The 17326-nt window shown below is 34.6% G+C and overlaps 5 protein-coding genes and 1 long non-coding RNA gene across 8 annotated transcripts; 2 read left to right on the top strand and 4 right to left on the bottom strand.

The window, feature by feature from the left end:
- Nucleotides 1-2230: 2230 nt before the first annotated feature.
- On the bottom strand, nt 2231-4147 carry LOC105833830 (deoxyribose-phosphate aldolase). The gene is made up of 5 exons (XM_012675851.3): nt 3818-4147; nt 3426-3619; nt 3216-3360; nt 2752-3143; nt 2231-2689 (listed from the first exon to the last, which is right to left on the bottom strand). The coding sequence occupies exons 1-5, from the start codon at nt 3876-3878 to the stop codon at nt 2363-2365; spliced, it is 1119 nt and encodes a 372-aa protein (XP_012531305.1). The 5' UTR covers nt 3879-4147; the 3' UTR covers nt 2231-2362.
- LOC114255036 lies at nt 3915-4413 on the top strand. Its single transcript, XR_003626366.2, has 2 exons — nt 3915-4051; nt 4135-4413. It is a non-coding gene; the product is annotated as an uncharacterized LOC114255036 (long non-coding RNA).
- A 274-nt stretch (nt 4414-4687) lies between these two features.
- Nucleotides 4688-8725, bottom strand: LOC105833827 (putative ATPase N2B). Of its 3 annotated transcripts, none has more exons than XM_036294416.1 (8): nt 8114-8725; nt 7268-7664; nt 6712-6897; nt 6380-6621; nt 6129-6297; nt 5904-6044; nt 5286-5414; nt 4688-5198 (listed from the first exon to the last, which is right to left on the bottom strand). In XM_036294416.1, the coding sequence occupies exons 2-8, from the start codon at nt 7643-7645 to the stop codon at nt 5076-5078; spliced, it is 1368 nt and encodes a 455-aa protein (XP_036150309.1). In that variant the 5' UTR covers nt 7646-7664; nt 8114-8725; the 3' UTR covers nt 4688-5075. The 3 variants fall into 3 exon arrangements, with proteins under 3 accessions (XP_036150309.1, XP_028048617.1, XP_036150310.1); XM_028192816.2 differs by lacking the exon at nt 8114-8725 and adding an exon at nt 7935-8105; XM_036294417.1 differs by lacking the exon at nt 4688-5198 and having other exon boundaries at nt 5285-5414; nt 5917-6044; nt 8112-8725.
- Nucleotides 8726-8873: 148 nt separating this feature from the next.
- Nucleotides 8874-11019, bottom strand: LOC105833831 (rab-like protein 3). Its single transcript, XM_012675852.3, has 5 exons — nt 10788-11019; nt 10271-10480; nt 10003-10151; nt 9800-9922; nt 8874-9460 (listed from the first exon to the last, which is right to left on the bottom strand). Exons 1-5 carry the CDS (start codon nt 10831-10833, stop codon nt 9281-9283), a joined length of 708 nt encoding a protein of 235 aa, XP_012531306.1. The 5' UTR covers nt 10834-11019; the 3' UTR covers nt 8874-9280.
- A 710-nt stretch (nt 11020-11729) lies between these two features.
- On the top strand, nt 11730-14255 carry LOC105833828 (general transcription factor IIE subunit 1). Its single transcript, XM_012675849.3, has 7 exons — nt 11730-11856; nt 12078-12244; nt 12315-12443; nt 12949-13175; nt 13251-13458; nt 13530-13758; nt 13960-14255. The coding sequence occupies exons 1-7, from the start codon at nt 11730-11732 to the stop codon at nt 14133-14135; spliced, it is 1263 nt and encodes a 420-aa protein (XP_012531303.1). The 3' UTR covers nt 14136-14255.
- Nucleotides 14256-14389: 134 nt separating this feature from the next.
- On the bottom strand, nt 14390-17179 carry LOC105833829 (arrestin homolog). Its single transcript, XM_012675850.2, has 7 exons — nt 17018-17179; nt 16804-16925; nt 16375-16686; nt 16001-16228; nt 15741-15929; nt 15310-15478; nt 14390-15171 (listed from the first exon to the last, which is right to left on the bottom strand). The coding sequence occupies exons 1-7, from the start codon at nt 17082-17084 to the stop codon at nt 15026-15028; spliced, it is 1233 nt and encodes a 410-aa protein (XP_012531304.1). The 5' UTR covers nt 17085-17179; the 3' UTR covers nt 14390-15025.
- Nucleotides 17180-17326: the final 147 nt, after the last annotated feature.

The following is a 17326-nucleotide window of genomic DNA, read 5'->3' as shown; positions in this document are numbered from 1 at the left end:
TGGCGCGTGGCGCATGAGATGACGTGGGGGATGCACGCACGATCGACGGGGGACTCACCGCATTCGCTGGTGCGTGGGCACGGTCGAAACGCGCGCCGGAACGGCCGCTGGAGCCGGGCGTGCCGCGTGCGACTAGCGCGGAATTACAGCCGACGGTGACGGAAGGACGGGCCGGGCCCGGCCGTTGCCCGGCGCAATGCGGCCGAAACGGTGTCACGGCAGGCTTTGCCAGAGGGCAAGACGCAGCGGAGCTTGCAAGCTGCAAATACTACACGAGGGGCAGCCGATGACGCGGCTCTCGCGCCGGCTCGAGATCTATTTACTGATCGATCTATATTGGATTTGAGCCTCGATTTCCGGTGGCGAATTACGCCCGCCTCCGCCCGGACGAATCCGCAAGTTTGAATGGGAATATTTCGTAAACGGAATAACGCTCTCGGGAGGAGGCTGTGTAATTGAAATGTCTTCAATTCTCGACTGTACTGCAGAAAAAAAATACGCTGAAGGATGAACTTCACGCTTTGACGATAAGGAAGGATAATACTCAAATAATAAAAATATAATTATATAATGTCGTATTTGTGGGCAATTTAAATAATTGTGGACTTGTATACATTATAAAAGTTTTTTTTTATATTTTTAGATGAACAAATTGAACTTTTTACTTATGATTGCGTTTTGATTGATTGATTGATTGATTGATTGCAACCTACATAATATTTAAGAAATATTGAGATATCTTTAATATATTTTTAAATGTTATCTAGAAACAGTTTTGATTTTTATGCAAAATCTCTGATTTTTCGCGAATGTACTTTCTATTTCGAAGCTTGATTACAAAATGACTAAAATTAAGAGAAACACTGGATTCACCAATTTTTTACATGCTTTTTTCACAAAATTAAACCAGTTATACTGCATCTTGATGTAAAATATTTCTTATAGAAATAACGCGCGCAAACATTCCGTGCAAATAAACTCCAATCAGATTCTCTGAAATCCAATCGTTTTGTGATTATTTACAATTTTTGTATAGTCGTTATTAGTTAGAGAAAAGGAAATCGGAATTTTAATGAGACACTTGTATATTTACGTGACCGCAATGACATTATGTGCACCAAGTATGTCGATTATGTAGGATCTATTTACTGATCGATATATTTAGCACATGGGCGTCACGATATCGCTTACTATTCTATGTTACTCGTGTTTTTCACGAAGTAGCACGAGAAATTTCTTGATTATTAGTAAAAAAATCGATATTTGCTGTATACATATACAAGATATTATTGATATTCCTTGATATAATCAAGATAAATGTGATATTTTTATTACTTTTTATTTGTCTACAATAGAATATAGAATTCTATCTATAATAAATATATGGTGGTATTTTTTTACTTACATAAAAAATTAATAACATTTCAAACAAATATTTTCTAAATTATAGAAAATATACTTATTTGAAATATTTATTTTTTATAAAATTTGTTATTAGTATCATTCAAATAACTATTTGAATCAAGTATCCTTTTCTGTCAGTGTATATCATTTTCTATATCATTTATTATATATCTATATCATAATTATCTAACAATTGTTATTTGTTACTTTATTGCTTGAATCGAGTTAGATTTTTTAATGTTTATATTAATTATAAGTAATCTTTTTCAAGAAGAAAGAAAGAAAGAGGAAAGAGAAGGAAAACAAAAACATAAAGAATTTATGAAAAATTTTACAACTTGCATTGTTAGTCGAGGATAATTTCACTAATATTAACTAAACATGATAAATAAACTAAAGAAACAAAGTATAATTAGTTTTTTATTTAACTTTCTTCAATTGAAATAAATTTTCATATTATCAAATATAATCAAACCTCGATCTGTGATTAAGAAATAAAGACGTGTTTATTTTACCTTTTTTAAAATTAAATCGGGTAGTAAGTCTAATTCGTATTCATTCAATTACATTGATGTTTCGACTAAAATACAATTGATTGTTTGTCTAATAATTTATTAACTCGTAAGCATGTATGCTATGTGTGAATGTTCATCCTTTTTTACGTTATTCTTCGTTATCTCATCTACTCATATGTGCGACTTACAGTTAATTTCTAAAAAGATCTTCTCTCGTTCTTTTGACAAAGCAATTGTGCCTAATTTTATTATAACTTAAAAAATTAAACTAAAATTAAAATTTATTGCGGGTGAATTTTTCAAACAATTAATTCTTACAACACATTATGTAATAAAATTTATTGAAATTTATAAAAAGCACAAACTAGTTTCAAATTATGAATATATAGAAATGATACAAAAATATTTTATCATTGTTTCCACCAGATCTAATTTCTAGAGTCTTATTTATCTTCTTTTCTCTTATTCTTTTTCTCTTCTTTCGAACTTTTAGGTATCTTTTCTTCACTGAATGGTATATTTTCTTTAGAATTTTCTTCTTTGGAACTTTCAGGTATCTGCTCATTGGAGGCAGGATCTTTTTCTTGTAAAACTGAAGCTTCTTTATATGTTTTATTAATTTCTTTGTCAAGGTCAACCAATAAACTGGATGCACCAATTCTAAAACGTTCGTTTGTCAACCAATCTTTTCCCAATTCTTCCTTAACTAAGACCATCCATCGTAAAGCATCTTGTGCAGTTTTAATGCCTCCGGCAGGTTTAAAGCCCATCTAAAAATAATAAATATGTTACAGATCTCAATTATGGCAAAGATCAATGTAAAATCCTGTACCTTTTTTGTAGTCAGTCTTTCATACTCTTTTATCGCTCTACACATAACAATGCCCATTGGCAACGTCGCATTAGCTGTATCTTTCCCCGTAGATGTCTTGATAAAATTAGCGCCAGCAAACAGAGCTACCATAGATGCTTTGTACACATCTTTCAAATTGAACAATTCCCCTGATGATATGATAACCTTCAAACATATTGATATTTCCTCATTCTCATTACAAACTTTACGAATAGCTGTCAACTCATCATATAGTTTCATCCAGTCATGATTCAAAACTAACGAACGATCAATCACAACATCTATTTCCTGCGCTCCAAATTTTATGGCATAGCGCACTTCCTGCAATCGCGTCTCCAATGGATATTGTCCAGAAGGAAAACCTGCTGCCACTGTTACAAAATTGTATTAAATAATATAATTACGTCTACAAGTCAAGTTAGAAGAAATGTTTTGTTTCTTACCACTCGCAATCTTAATTTCATTATTCTTGTTCAGTCTCTTTAAAGTAGTCACTGCAGCTTGTACTTTGGATGGATAAACACAAACGGCAGCTGTGTGAAGCGGCTTATTCCATTGAAATGGCAGGCTTTTTACGGGATTTGCAGCCTGCAATATTAAATAATCAATCAATTACACTCATATTAAAGAATAACACCCATGTTTCAATTTACATTTTTACACAATTGTTCCACTGTGTTGTTCGTATCGTCGTTACTCAAAGTGGTTAAGTCGAGAAAACTTATTGCCCTTAATAACCAAGCCACTTTATTGTCCCCTGTTAGTGAATCTGCTAAATAAACTATTTGTCGCTCGCTTTTCTTTACCGCTGGTTCGTTGATGTACACCTCCAACGATTTTAACCAGACTAAAAAATAAAATTCAAATATAACAAATTTTACACACACATACACACACACACACACACACACAACATATATATTTGTATAAATATGTATTATAACAATTTTATATGTGTGTGTATAAGTAATAGGAATGTGTAAATATAAGAACAGATGTTTGAATAAAATAATATGAAATCAGAAATGCTACATTAATTAATTACCTTGGACCGTGTCGCTTACTTTTACTTGAAATCCTTGAGAGGTTACCGGATGGTTATCCATGATTTCGAGGAAAACATGGACAAATTTGTACGAAACTGCCACGTGATTATCACACACATCCAAGAGTCGTCTCTGTTAATCTTTATTTGAAATGAAGCAGTTATGTTATTATTCTCTACAAGCGATAAGAACGATAAACACGGAGATACGGAGTTGGACACTTGCAATACGTGGTACTTATACAATTAAATTTTTTCCGTCTCGTTATTTAGGACTAGAGATAATAATCACAATGATCGTATTTGTTGTTTTATAGGGAAAAAGTAAATTTATTTTGTGTTTTAAATGACTATTTAAAAAAATGTAAACTGATAAATTTCTTTGGCATGTATATGTATGTATTGTATACATCGTGTGTGTACCACCATCAGGTGTAATAAACCTTTCCAAAGATAATTAGAATATTGATGTGACCGATCATCGATGATAAAGTGTACAGGTACTGTAAAATTAGCAATTGGTTGAATAATTTATAGCTAAAAAGTTTGTTATAAATAATAAATGTTATTAGATAATAAAAAATCAATCATTTTTACATTGATTTTACCTTGATTAATTTTAAATAAGTTTTTAACTAGTTATTTTTGAAACTTAAACAAAAATTTTGTGAGAAAATGTTTAATTATTTCATATAAACTTAATCCACAAATAAAAAATTAAATTTGACAATTTATTTTAACGCAACTTTTAACAGAATTTAATTATAAGTCATTGACTTTAATTCAGTTTTAAAATATTAATTTTCTCAATTCTGAAGATTTTTCAATGTTCAATATTATTGCGGTACAACAGAGAAGAAAAATACATCATTAATGCAAAAATTCATTTTAATTGTAATTTAACTGCAATTGACTTTTGCATATATACACACAATACAAACGTACATATTGCATAAGGGCTCACTTTATATGATTTTACACTCATAAATAATCATATAAATAATTTAACGTTAAAGGTAATCTCCGAGGAACTCTTGTGTCCTTAACGAAATAATTTACGAGACAAAATACTGAGAAAGTTAAACGGACGAGAAAGTTAAACATGGACGAAACGCGTGCACTTGACGAAAGTTTAATGCTCGCGCGAGAGATCGTTTAAAAATTACGCTCGTCAATACTAACAACCTGCGTTAGCCTCAAGTAAAGAATAAATTCGTACGGAGCTATACGAATCTATTTGCTAATATTAAAACTATCATTATCTGTGGTGCTCCCATTGCTCCCAATACTGTGAGGTTTGCATCTCAGCCAGACGCGACACGGTACGATCAAACGCGAAAAGCTCCTCTTCTCCAGTAAAGATGTTCGCCTTGTGATCCTCCTAAAGATAAAATTAATATAATGAAATCAATTTTATACGCAAGAAATTTGCGTATAATCGACATGTTGCTTTAAAATCGACATGTACCGAACCATGCGAAATCTTTAAATCATCCATCAACATTCTCTTCTCATCGGTGTATTCGGTGTATTCGGACTCACTTTCCGGTAAAAACAATTGCGTGTGTGGTACAGCTGCCGACATAACTACTCGCACCTACAATTTAATAAACTTTCATTATTCATATTGGCTTTGCTTTAATTTATTAATCAAAAATTTTTTTATACAGTGTCCCGAAATAACTCGAAATACTATAGAGCAAAATAGTTCTCAAAAAATTAAATCAGATATAATTATTTGTAAATTTTTATTTTACATAATTTTTAAAAGTTTAAAACTGATCAATCACAAGTTACATTTAGACAGTCACATGTTCATAAAACACGCGAGCTATAAATATTAGTGACAGGCAACCGTCTAAATGTGATTTCTGATTAAGTACCTTTAATCCTAAACCTTTAATCCTTAACCCTCTTCAAAAATTATTGTTTGAAATAAAAATCTAAAACTATTTTATTTAATTTTTCGAAAACTTGCTATAGTATTTTGATTTGCAAATTTTTAAATATTCTATATAATTTTATGGATTAATCTGGATAAGTTCCTAACTGCTGATATAATTTAAGGTACATAACAGATGTTTACCCTATTATCGTACAATGTATCGATGAGAGTGATAAATCGCCTGGCTTGAGACTTAAGTCGTAGATTTAACTGAGGCACGTCTCTTATTATGACCGTATGAAACACCTGACTCAATTGCAAATAATCACTCGCTCCGAGAGGCTGCATGAAAATCAATCGTATTATACATACTTTTAATGAACATAGCGTACAAGAGTGTTTTACAAGAGATGAAAGATATCACACCCTGTCGCATAATTCCTCGAACGTGGAGTCCATCACCTGCCCGCAGGTTTTTCGAAAAGTGACATTGCGTCCTCTTATGGAGATCGTGCGTGGCCGTATCACGTCGTTTTCTTTGGAACACAGATACTTAAAAACCTTGTCCACGTCGTTCGCTGCATCCTTGCCTTTTCTTATATAATTAGACACGACTTGCGTTAGGTGGCGACAATGTAAAGAGTTATCGCAAACTGTATGCTTCAATTTCTACATACATGAAGTATATCTTTTTGTCTCCAGATCCTGACTTCAGTCTGTAATCTATTCCAGAGTCCAAGTTACTAACCAAGCAATGATCCTTCAACACTTTTATAAATGGTACGAAGTTTCCTCTCTGCAGTCCGTTCTTATACAGATCGTCTGGCGATCTGTTGCTAGTTGCGACCACTATCACACCATTATCGAACAGCTCCATAAACAGTCGCTTCAGTATCATTGCGTCTGCAATATCTGTCACCTGCAACGCATCTGTTTTTCATTGATCTTTTATTTACAGTTGTATACCTTACGAGATATCTTTTCTTGTAAAAATAATATGAATCTCAACCTGAAATTCATCAAAGCACAGCAACCATGTCTCCTCTGCGATGCCAGAGGCGACTGGAGGTATTGGGTCAAAAGGTTGCAGCTTGGTGCTAGTGACGTCTCGTACAATAGTCTTCTTCACCTCATGTACCCTGCTATGCACGTCCAGCATGAAAGAGTGAAAGTGGACTCTTTTTTTATTTTTAATCTGAAACATTTTTATTTAAAAATATATTTTTTAATTACACCATGCAAAAATTTTACTTTTATTCCATACTGCACATGGAAAACCATCATTTATCTCCAGTTATTTGTTCCTAACGATTTATTTTTATTCAATCATTTATTTTAACTTATCTGTTTGTTTTTTAAAAATCTTTCCTATGATATCTCATAGTACAACATCCGTCTGTTATTTCAATAAACATTTAATAAGTGTCATGTAAATTTCACAAGAATCATTACATTATCTCTGCTTTTAGATTGTATGAAAAAAAAAACATGTTGCAAAAATATGAAGATAATCAATCTGGCTTTCCATGCACAGTTACTTATGCAAACAGCAACCAGAGAGATACCTGGCAACAATTGTAAAATAGGTCCATCAACATTGTTTTACCTCCACCCACTGCTCCGTAAATGTACAACCCTTTTGGCGCATCCCTCCGCTTGCCGCCGAACCATTTTTCTAACAGATTTAACTGCTGTGGCTTGTAATCGTGCACCTCGTGATAAATTCTCTGCAAGGTCTGCGCCACTTTCGTCTGGTGTGCATCACTCGCCAACTCACCCCTTGCTATTTTCTGTTTCAGAATACTGACCGGTCCACCGTTTAAGTTTACGTCTATGTCGTGAACGTGACTATATCTTTGAATACAAATCGTGGGTTGTACACGCGTCAACACGTGACAGAGATTACTGGCGCTAGCACACTTCTTCGCGAGATGATAAGACATATTTGTGGACGAATATTACCTGAAAAACGAAAAAATCACTCGAGCATCACGCCTCCTCCGATTAACTGGCAACTGATTCAAAGAGAATCATTTAAAACAAAATTTCAATTGTACAAGTTATCTAATTTTTTCCCCATGTTAAAAATTAATTAATTTTAACTATATTCTTGTCAAGGTCAAGGCCAATTTCTGGCGATGCAATTTAACTTTAATATCAGCTTTTATTAACTTTCTCTTTTTATTTTAAGTTTTAACAGTTAAGAAAAAATTAGAAAATAAGTTAATCTACATTGAAAGAAACGAGCAACAGCCTGAAAATCTGGCAGAAGCAGGTTCTTCCGCAGATGCGCGCGTCGCGACGCTGGCGTCGGCGCCTATTAATGGTGTGGATGCAATAACCTTGACGAAGACAAAGCGGAAAAAATGGCAGGCAAACGCACGTGTCTGCCCCAAATCGAGCACTTACACACACGTAACGGAGGACCCTCGAGAAGAGGTGCTGAGGTCAGATCTTCTTCAGAGACTGATGCAACGAGATATCGAGTCACCGCGGTCTACGCGTGATTACACAGTGCAGGAGGAAAGACCCGCTTTCCCCCGCTTTGCTGGCTGTCAGTTCAAACCATACGTATATCGTATACACGCGAATTGTCCCGCGCACCTGTCACGCGCCTCTGTCGTTTGCGTCCGCACACGCTCTCTCGGTGGCGGAGGACCGGGAGGACGTGTCTTTTGAAAGACTGTTCGCCGCGCGCCGCTGTCACGCCGCGAGGAGGAAAATCACCGCGAAGTAACTATTATCCTCGGTAGTTTGACCAATTCACGTCAACGGCGTCATGTCGTTCCGCTGCACTCTAGACCAGAACGCGCGATTATGTGTTGAATTTGAAAAGTGGATACTCTTGCTAAAAATTAAAAAACAATAAAAAAATAAAAAGAATAAAAAAAATTAAAGCGATAAAGGATTCACAATGAGCAACCCAAAAAACTCATATACATCAATTCCAGAAAACCCTTAGAGACAAGTTCAGCAAAAAAGGTTTGCTAGAATAATCCGAGCAACAAGATTTAAAAATCTATTAAAATAATAAATTAAAAATTAATCGATATTTTTAGATCTAATTTTCATACAGATTTAATTAAAATATAGTTTTTCTACTTGAAACTGTAATTATATTGTTTTTTATTTGTTCATTGGCTGGTGCAGTAATAATCCTACACTGATTTAATGAAAAGATACGTGTATTTCTTCACGTAATGATTACATAATGGATCTTGTTAACGAGATAATAAATAGATATGTATTGCGTTATATTATAAAATAAGTATTTTGTATATAACGCGATGTCTTTACAATATAGATACACGTGAAAAATATCACCTATTTATATTCATTATTTACGAGTTCACACATACAATTCATTCTTTCTCTCTCTCTCTCTCTTTCTCTTTCTTGAGCATATCTTATAAGATACTTTCATGGGAAGATTAGGAATGTGGATAAGAAATGCGAGATTGATGACCTTGCAATAGTTAATCCGCGTAATCCTATGCGTTACAAAGAATGATCATCTTGTGCAATGCGAAACAAGATCTTTCTTGAGATCTTAGTACAGTATGATACTCATAACACACTTAATCGTTATGATAAAACTTTGGATAGAGCGAGGAAGTGTATAATGGCGGTCTTCGCTTGTCGGGACTGAGCGCTTCTCTGGAGGAATAGTATCGTCTTTCAATAACTTTATCGAAGAATCTGCTAAGTTTCACGGACGAACTAGAGCCTGCCGCTAAAGATCTTATCTGATGGCAATCCTGTTGAAATAAAGCGTGTCAAGCATGAGTTTGGTGAGTTTGCATTAACCAGTGTTGGTATTAATTTATTTGCTAACTAAAATAATCAACTAAAAATTTCAAATATATATAATTATTAATATAATCAATTAATAAATTTAATTGTTAAACTATTTCATATAATTATTTAATTAACTTGACTAAAAAAATTTAATATACATTTTATTAAGAATTTAATTGGTTAATACTTTCACAAAAACTAAAAAAATTTTACTGTTTACTGTAATCCAAAACTTCTTAATCATAGTTAATCGTTGAACATTAAATTTTCCTCAACATTGTTAGATGAGTGATATTTACCAAAAATATTTCGTCGGCACCACACTCCTCCGCGATGGTCGCGGAACGTCTGTGAATACTCGATTTAACGGACTTGGATTCTGAGATTAAATCGAGTTTTGTACCAATAACTAAAATTGGAATCTAGAAATAAGCATTAATCATAAGCTTGTTATACTTGTATCATAATAACATTATTACATAATCTCAAAAATCGTTGTCACCTGCGTCGAGCCCACAAACTTCTCAGGATCAAAGTCCTCGAACGATTTGGACCTTGAAGATGTTCCATCTTTACTTAAAACCTCCTCCAGCCATTTCTGCAGATTCTGCTGTGATTTACGATTTGTTAAGTCGTGGACTAATATTATGCCTAGTTGTGAATGACATATATTTGCAATCATTGTCATATTCTGGTCATAATTATGCGTCCGTACGTTGAACAAAATATATAGACATTATAAGCTTAGTTTTACGAAACATGCTGTTTACCATTTGTGGGATTGTAAAACACAGATCTAGTGTTTTTGTGGCTTTGGCTACCACCAACGTCCCATAGTTCGACGAAGTATCTTCTCTGATTCGGCGTGCCTTCCTTGTACTCATGCAGTTTGACTTCCACCGAGCAACCTATCGTCCAGGAAGGATTGCTGATAGGATGCTGTTGGCATATTAGATGTGTCAGCGATGTTTTACCGACACCTGCGATGACAAAGATATTTATTATCATTACAGAAATCATACGCTCTTTCATAAAGGTAATATTTCTCTTACAATTAGTGTAAATTATCACACAATTATAAATAACCTAAATATACCTAAAAATTGTCTTAGAAAGAGTAATAAAAAAAATTAATGATATCAGTAAAACGAGAAATCATTATTATAATAATTATCTCAAACTCTTTTCTTCGAGTAAAATATAAGCGGTAATGAATTATCGGCAATCTTCTACAAAAAGTGTTACATGTGTGTGTTGAAAATATTAGACATGGTTTCTCGCACTTACCTGAGTCGCCGACCACGATAATTTTAACTTTATCAATCGCCGCCATTGATAAATTAATTTACTTAATTTATACGCGAATTTTTATACGGTACGAGAAATGTTGACACTGATTGACACTTGACACCATTGACACGAGCACTCATGACAACTCACGTTGGTGACAGTTGGTGGCAGTACCATGCAACGGGAGCTTCCACCGTTCCACCACACGGCACACACATGATACACTAATACACATACACATGCTTTTCCACGCGTGCGCGTCGAACGTGGCAGCACACAGCGGCGCGCTCGAATTTCAGCGCCGCGTGGCGCAGGTATTCCGCCGCGCGCGCTCGCGGCAGCTCGCGGCGCCGTCGCGCGTCATGCGGCGCAATGCCGAAGTGGATTGCGGGATTTTCCCGATTCTAACCTAGACCTTTCGCGAACAGTCGTCGGGATTGTGGCTCCGTGGCTGTGCCGCGTGACTGGTGTCGTGCTTTCATAATTTTGTCAAGGTTCCTGACGTACAGGACGACGAGTTTCAACTCAGGACAAACACCATGGTAACTTGGACGAAAGGGAAAAGAAACGGGCGGGAAAAAAAAATTCTGATCATCGTAAAAATTTGTCATGTAACTTGTCACTCGTGAAACTGCCGGAATTCTTCTCTGAATGCCGTACCTGCCGATATTTTCTCGATATTTTCCCGTAAGATATCTCTTTTTTTTAATGCGTAGATCTGATTTTCGGGAGAAAGATGACAATGAACTTACGATTCTGTGTGTGCGGTGACCGTATTGCCAAAAAACGTAGCGCGTGTGGTAAAGTGCACTCGGCTGTAAAGAATCGTGAATCTGGAATGTGAGCAGGATTGTAACGTGATAATAACTGCAATAATATCTCTGGTCAAATATTATCATTCGGCAACGGACACTGAAAACAATTTTCGTCGCCTGAAATATGAGCGTCGAGGAGAAACTCGTCACTGAGGTGCCTAGTAGCTTGAAGAAACTGGCGCGTCTTGTTGTGCGTGGATTCTACACGATAGAGGATGCTTTAATCGTGGATATGTTGGTCAGGAATCCATGTGAGTAATTGTATGCTGACCTAGGAGGATATGTTTTCTCATGGCTCATATAATTGGACTGTTCTTTATAGTTATACTACTGAACTGATTTAAAAAGCTAGAATGAGAAAAATACATTTGTCTTTAACTTATCACATCAGTAGTATACAGTTATAAAGAACAAACTAAATATTTTATTAATATAAACATATTATATTTCACAAATATATTATATTCTACAGGCATGAAAGAAGATGATATCTGCGAATTGCTCAAGTTCGAACGCAAGATGTTGAGAGCCAGGATATCAACGCTTCGAAATGACAAGTTCATTCAAGTGAGATTAAAAATGGAAACAGGCTCAGATGGCAAAGCACAAAAAGTCAACTATTACTTTATTAATTACAAAGTAACAAACGCAATTCTTTTTATAATTTGACAGAAAGTAAATGGAGAATGAATTTATATTCTTGTTTCAGACATTTGTAAATGTAGTTAAGTATAAGCTCGACTTAATGAGAAAGAGGATGGAAACTGAAGAGAGAGATGCAACTAGTAGAGCGAGCTTTAAGTGTCCAAGTTGTTTAAAAACATTTACTGATCTCGAAGTAAGCATATACAAATGATAAAATCTTAAGAATTAAATCAAGAAAGATGAAATTTCTTTTTTGTCCTATCCAATTTATTGCATTTCTTACATTATAAAAAAGCTTAAACTTGAAAACCAATATTCATAAAGTTTGTTGTTAAACTAATGGCTTTATGATATTTTAAAACTGTTCTTAGGACAATCTTAAATATAACAAGTTGTGATAACAGACTGTATATCGATTGATGACTGAAGACTAAATATACAAAAATTACCATATATTTCATAAATAGAAAATTTAAATTATAAAAACTAACAATAAAAGTAACTTAAATTTGTTACTGTTACTTAAAAAGTGTAACTACATTACTGTTACAGTACACAGAAAAAGTAGCGCCGTTACCAATCTGTTACCAAAAAGGTAACTAATGGTAACGACGTTACTTCCCAACCCTGGTAATCACATTGTAATATTGATTGTAATGTTATTGTAATATTTTATGTAGTTACGTATTTCTGTATAGGCGGATCAACTTTTTGATATGAGAACGGGCGAGTTTAGATGTACATATTGTCGGGAGATCGTGGAAGAAGATCAGTCTGCTCTTCCAAAGAAAGATTCCAGATTACTATTAGCAAAGTTTAATGAACAGTTGGAACCACTTTATATATTATTAAGGGAAGTGGAAGGAATTAAATTGGCGCCTGAAATACTGGAACCAGAACCTATTGATATCAACACTATTCGAGGGTACATGATATTTCTAAAGATGTGTTTATGTATATAAGAGAATGTTTGTTTTGTTAAAATAATTATTTTCAATAGTATCGACACGAGAAAACCAAGCAGTCTTAGAGCGCCTAGCGAACAGTGGTCGGGTGAAGCTACCAGAATGTCGGGCTTCATGGTGGAAGACACTAGAGTGGACGTTACCATCGGCGACGAATCTCCCGATGACAACGCATCGAATCACAGAAAGGAGAGACCCATATGGATGATGGAAAGTACAATTATCAATTCTGACGGTTCACAGGTATATTTCTGTCATTCTGTCATATCTTTTTTTTTTGTGGATCCTATTCTTAATTTGCGAATATCTTTCAGCCTGATGGCGTGAATACGCAAGATAGCATCTTGGATAAAGCCGCAGCCACTGCCACAAATACAACTACGACGAACAATAAGCAGGGCGAGGACATCATGTCAGTGTTGTTGGCTCACGAGAAGAAGGGCGGCACTAATTCTGCGGCGTCTATCAAGGCGGCACTCCCACAGGAATCCAGCGACAGTAGCGATAACGAGGAGGATATGGAAATGCAAGCGGTTGATACCGGTAAGAAAAATGTTTATCAAGAGATTCTAACTTAGGAGAGTCAACTGTGAACATCAAGAGAATAATATAGGGTGAAAATTTTTGAAACTGAATATAATAAGAAAGAAACTATTCTAAATTAGAATTTCTAAATACCTTTAAATAATTTCTTTAAAAAATCTGTATTTTCTTGAATTTTACTATTGGCAAACCAATTTGCAGGCGAGATGGATGCAATGGATTCCGAGGACGATGAACTAGTACCGACCGTTAGCGTTGGTGGCAAAACCGTTGCGATCACCGATGTTAATGACACCTTGATCGCGGAAATGACACCCATAGAAAAAGAATCCTATATCCAGACGTATCAAGAATATTACTCGCATATGTACGACTAGACGAAGACCAACGAGAGTCGTCTTCATTAATGCTCTGCATAAGACTGATATTGATTTGGTATCGTTGTTTCCTGTAATATTTTGTATAGCCGCAAAAATATATATAATTTTCGATAATAATGCGATGATCTTTCATAGCTACGTAGCAATCCCCACACGCATTTTTTTATATCGATAAGTGTAGCAGGTGCGTGTATATTCGCTGTAACATGTGAAGGATTGATCGGTTAGAAAAGAGAATAGATAAAAATGTGTTTTTACAGTTTTATATGTATTTTCTAATGTAATTGCAACTGAACAGTACCATCAATCAACAGTTCTTTACTAATAAATAATTGAATGTTGAATACTGTAAAACATAAGAAATTAATTGGGACGAATAATATACCATGTCACTTCTGATAAGACGGGAAATTCTTAAACTTAACTAAATATAAATTATTAAACTTTTTTTTACTCGTCTCGCAATAAATTTCTGTTCAACTACCACCATTGTACAGAAATTCCAAGATATTTTTTTTGTTTAGTTATCTTTTCGCTTTTTTTGTATTTTTTCATTCTTTTTTCAGTAATTGTGTTCCATAATATATATTTAATTTTCATAAAGTTTTTTTTATACGTACATACACTTAACACAGTTTGTTCGCTAGAAATCACATCAAAAGAATCTAAAGAGATAGATAAAATTTTAAATAAATTATTTAAAATATTTTAATTTTAAGTTTTTTTGTGTATGTTTTCAATTATATGTAATAACTTGTTTTAGATTTGACATTAATATCTTGATTTTAAATGTGAAAGTTAATCCATGAGCAAAAAATTCTTTTGAAATAATCGATCGCGAAGTAAAAAAGTGCTGATCTTTCGCTCTTCTTTTCTTTTTCTTGGGTTTACTCTGGTTCGTTTAAGCGTAAACGAGCAAAGTCTTCGAATATAATGTTATCATCATCGTCATTAGCGTAGCAAGAATTCTCGTACCGTGCTCTGTCGATGCTCTTGCTTTTCTTTAGTATGGCGTTTTCTCTTTCAATGGCGCCTACACAAAAAAAAATACTTCAATAAATTTGAATTAAAAATTCGAAATATTTTACTTAAATTCGAAATTGAATCTTTTATCTAAAAATAATTGTATTAAAAAATTGTCTTAATTAAGATGTAAGAATAAGTGATATACCAGGAGCCGGATGCATGAGTTTGAATGGAACATCGGTACTCAGCTCGCCACCCAAAGTACCACAATTCAACTTGACTCGGATCGAATAAGAAATCACGATACCCAAAGCTTCAGTCGGGCATTTGCCTTCAGCTACCAGAGTTGAGGATGCTAAATTTACGTCTTCATCCTAAACAAAATAGTTTTAAAATTAATTTTTTTATATTTTTATTCCTATATATTTTTTATATTAATTTATATATTGCATTTAAAGAACAATCTTTACTATCTATCTACATATCAGCATATTAATATTTTTAGATACAAATGTATGTTAGATAAATTACTAATATATGATATTAGTAAAGTATATTATATATAATCTATTATATATATTTTAGCAACGTGATAAAAAATTGATGAATTCAAACTTGTTCGAGCTTGTTACGCACTTTGAGGTGCCCATCAAGAGCGATACCACGTCGATCTTTATTGCTGCTGGCCAAAGGCACAAGATAAAATTGTTTCGTAAAGGATGCACCTGGCGTGATCGGGCAACCTTCATGAGTCTCCAAGCTAGCCACGTGTCGCGAAAATTGGGCGTTTACCATAGTTACCTCACAATGTTGAACCACGTACAGCTGCAAAAAAAAAACTCGACAAGCAGTGATTTTTTTGAAAATTTTATTTTATCTTAATTTTTAGAATATACTTTGATGTTCTTCACTGCCTTTCGCGAATTGTTTGTAATTGTGATGTTCGCCGCAACTTTCTCTCCGTGATAATAGATCTCTCTGTCCAGTGTGACTTCTAGATTTAGTTTACCCTGGGAAAAGGTGAATCCCTTCGAAACCAAAGAACTAGGAAGTCGGCGGCCTCGCGACAGAGGAGCGTACTGCAGCTTCTTGATAGCTAACGATACGGAAGATCTTTTGTGTCCCTGATAAAATAAAAGTTATTACAATTTTTTGAAATTTTATGTACATATTTCATGTTATCTATATATTATGTATGTATTTATTTTATATATTTATTATTTTTAAATTTTTTAATTTTTATGTATTTTCTTATCTTTTATTTCGTTACCTTGTCTTCTTCATTGTCGCCAACATATATTTTCAAGACATAGTCGACTCCTAAAGGTTTCCCTTGATCATCGTCGCCGGGCTGGAGAGTGATCGAGCAAGGAGCAGATTGTGGAAAATTGAACGTAAACGGAAATGCTGATCCAGTTGTGTCTGAACTCAAGCGCTTCAAGAGGCGATCCTGAATCGATGTAGTCTCCTGCTTTTCTTTCTTCTGTGGTACTATCTGATCACGACACAGTACCATCTCCTTGCTGAATTTGACTCCCATAACTTCGTCCTCTTCACGGCCATATCGGTAGGTTGTTGTGACCTAAGCGCAATATAACGTACAGTATCGTATATTAACAGAATTGTGCTGGACATTTCTCAAGAATCATCTGAGAACATTTTCTCAGGAACGCATAAAGATTCTTTAGGTTTTACCTACCTGACCAAAGACCTTGCGACCCTGAAGGTAATCATTCTCTACAACGATAACGCCGTCGATAGGATCAGTGTAATCTAAATGGTCGATAAAATCTCTCTTCCCCAGATATACCGTAACTTTGCCTAGTGAGATATTTTAACGTGACGTTATTAAAAGGAGCTTATTAAGAAAGATAAGTTGTTAAAGGAGCCTTCGTAGGGCTGAGCGTACTCACCATTAGGAGTAGTCTTCTTGAATACTTTAACGGCTACAACGAAGACTGAAAACAATAGAGGGAACATCTGGTTCTGGCTGTTCTTTTTTCTAAACGAACAAGTGATTTAGAAATTATTTCCCGTCCAGAAGTGACACTTCTTCGGTACTCGGCTCGAATCTTTTCATATAGTCTTGCCGGGGCTTCCCTCACCTCGAAGCCATACTAATAATACTACTAATGGAATTACTTGGTTATAAAATTGATTTAAGAGGATTGCAAATTATGTGCGACATGAAGAGAATCACCGTGTGCACTTTTTATCAATGA

The sequence above is a fragment of the Monomorium pharaonis genome, unplaced genomic scaffold (genome assembly GCF_013373865.1).
Source record: "Monomorium pharaonis isolate MP-MQ-018 unplaced genomic scaffold, ASM1337386v2 scaffold_213, whole genome shotgun sequence".
NCBI lineage: Eukaryota > Metazoa > Arthropoda > Insecta > Hymenoptera > Formicidae > Monomorium > Monomorium pharaonis.
The sequence above is the reverse complement of the archived record's forward strand: the minus strand, read 5'-3'. Positions and strand labels throughout refer to the sequence as shown.

Coding starts and splice junctions, on each gene's coding strand:
- LOC105833830 (XM_012675851.3), bottom strand. CDS start 3,878: ATGGATAACCATCCGGTAACCTCTCAAGGATTTCAAGTAAAAGTAAGC. Junction 3,361..3,425: donor TGGAACAATTGTGTAAAAAT/GTAAATTGAAAC, acceptor TTAATATTGCAG/GCTGCAAATCCCGTAAAAAG. Junction 3,144..3,215: donor TGAAATTAAGATTGCGAGTG/GTAAGAAACAAA, acceptor ATTTTGTAACAG/TGGCAGCAGGTTTTCCTTCT.
- LOC105833827 (XM_036294416.1), bottom strand. CDS start 7,645: ATGTCTTATCATCTCGCGAAGAAGTGTGCTAGCGCCAGTAATCTCTGT. Junction 6,298..6,379: donor GACAAAAAGATATACTTCAT/GTATGTAGAAAT, acceptor TAATTATATAAG/AAAAGGCAAGGATGCAGCGA. Junction 5,415..5,903: donor ATACATTGTACGATAATAGG/GTAAACATCTGT, acceptor ATTAAATTGTAG/GTGCGAGTAGTTATGTCGGC.
- LOC105833831 (XM_012675852.3), bottom strand. CDS start 10,833: ATGGCGGCGATTGATAAAGTTAAAATTATCGTGGTCGGCGACTCAG. Junction 10,481..10,787: donor TATCGTGGTCGGCGACTCAG/GTAAGTGCGAGA, acceptor TTGTCATCGCAG/GTGTCGGTAAAACATCGCTG. Junction 10,152..10,270: donor GTTTTACAATCCCACAAATG/GTAAACAGCATG, acceptor ATTCACAACTAG/GCATAATATTAGTCCACGAC.
- LOC105833828 (XM_012675849.3), top strand. CDS start 11,730: ATGAGCGTCGAGGAGAAACTCGTCACTGAGGTGCCTAGTAGCTTGAAG. Junction 13,459..13,529: donor TCAATTCTGACGGTTCACAG/GTATATTTCTGT, acceptor AATATCTTTCAG/CCTGATGGCGTGAATACGCA. Junction 13,759..13,959: donor AATGCAAGCGGTTGATACCG/GTAAGAAAAATG, acceptor ACCAATTTGCAG/GCGAGATGGATGCAATGGAT.
- LOC105833829 (XM_012675850.2), bottom strand. CDS start 17,084: ATGTTCCCTCTATTGTTTTCAGTCTTCGTTGTAGCCGTTAAAGTATTC. Junction 16,926..17,017: donor CAAGAAGACTACTCCTAATG/GTGAGTACGCTC, acceptor ATATCTCACTAG/GCAAAGTTACGGTATATCTG. Junction 16,229..16,374: donor GCGACAATGAAGAAGACAAG/GTAACGAAATAA, acceptor TTATTTTATCAG/GGACACAAAAGATCTTCCGT.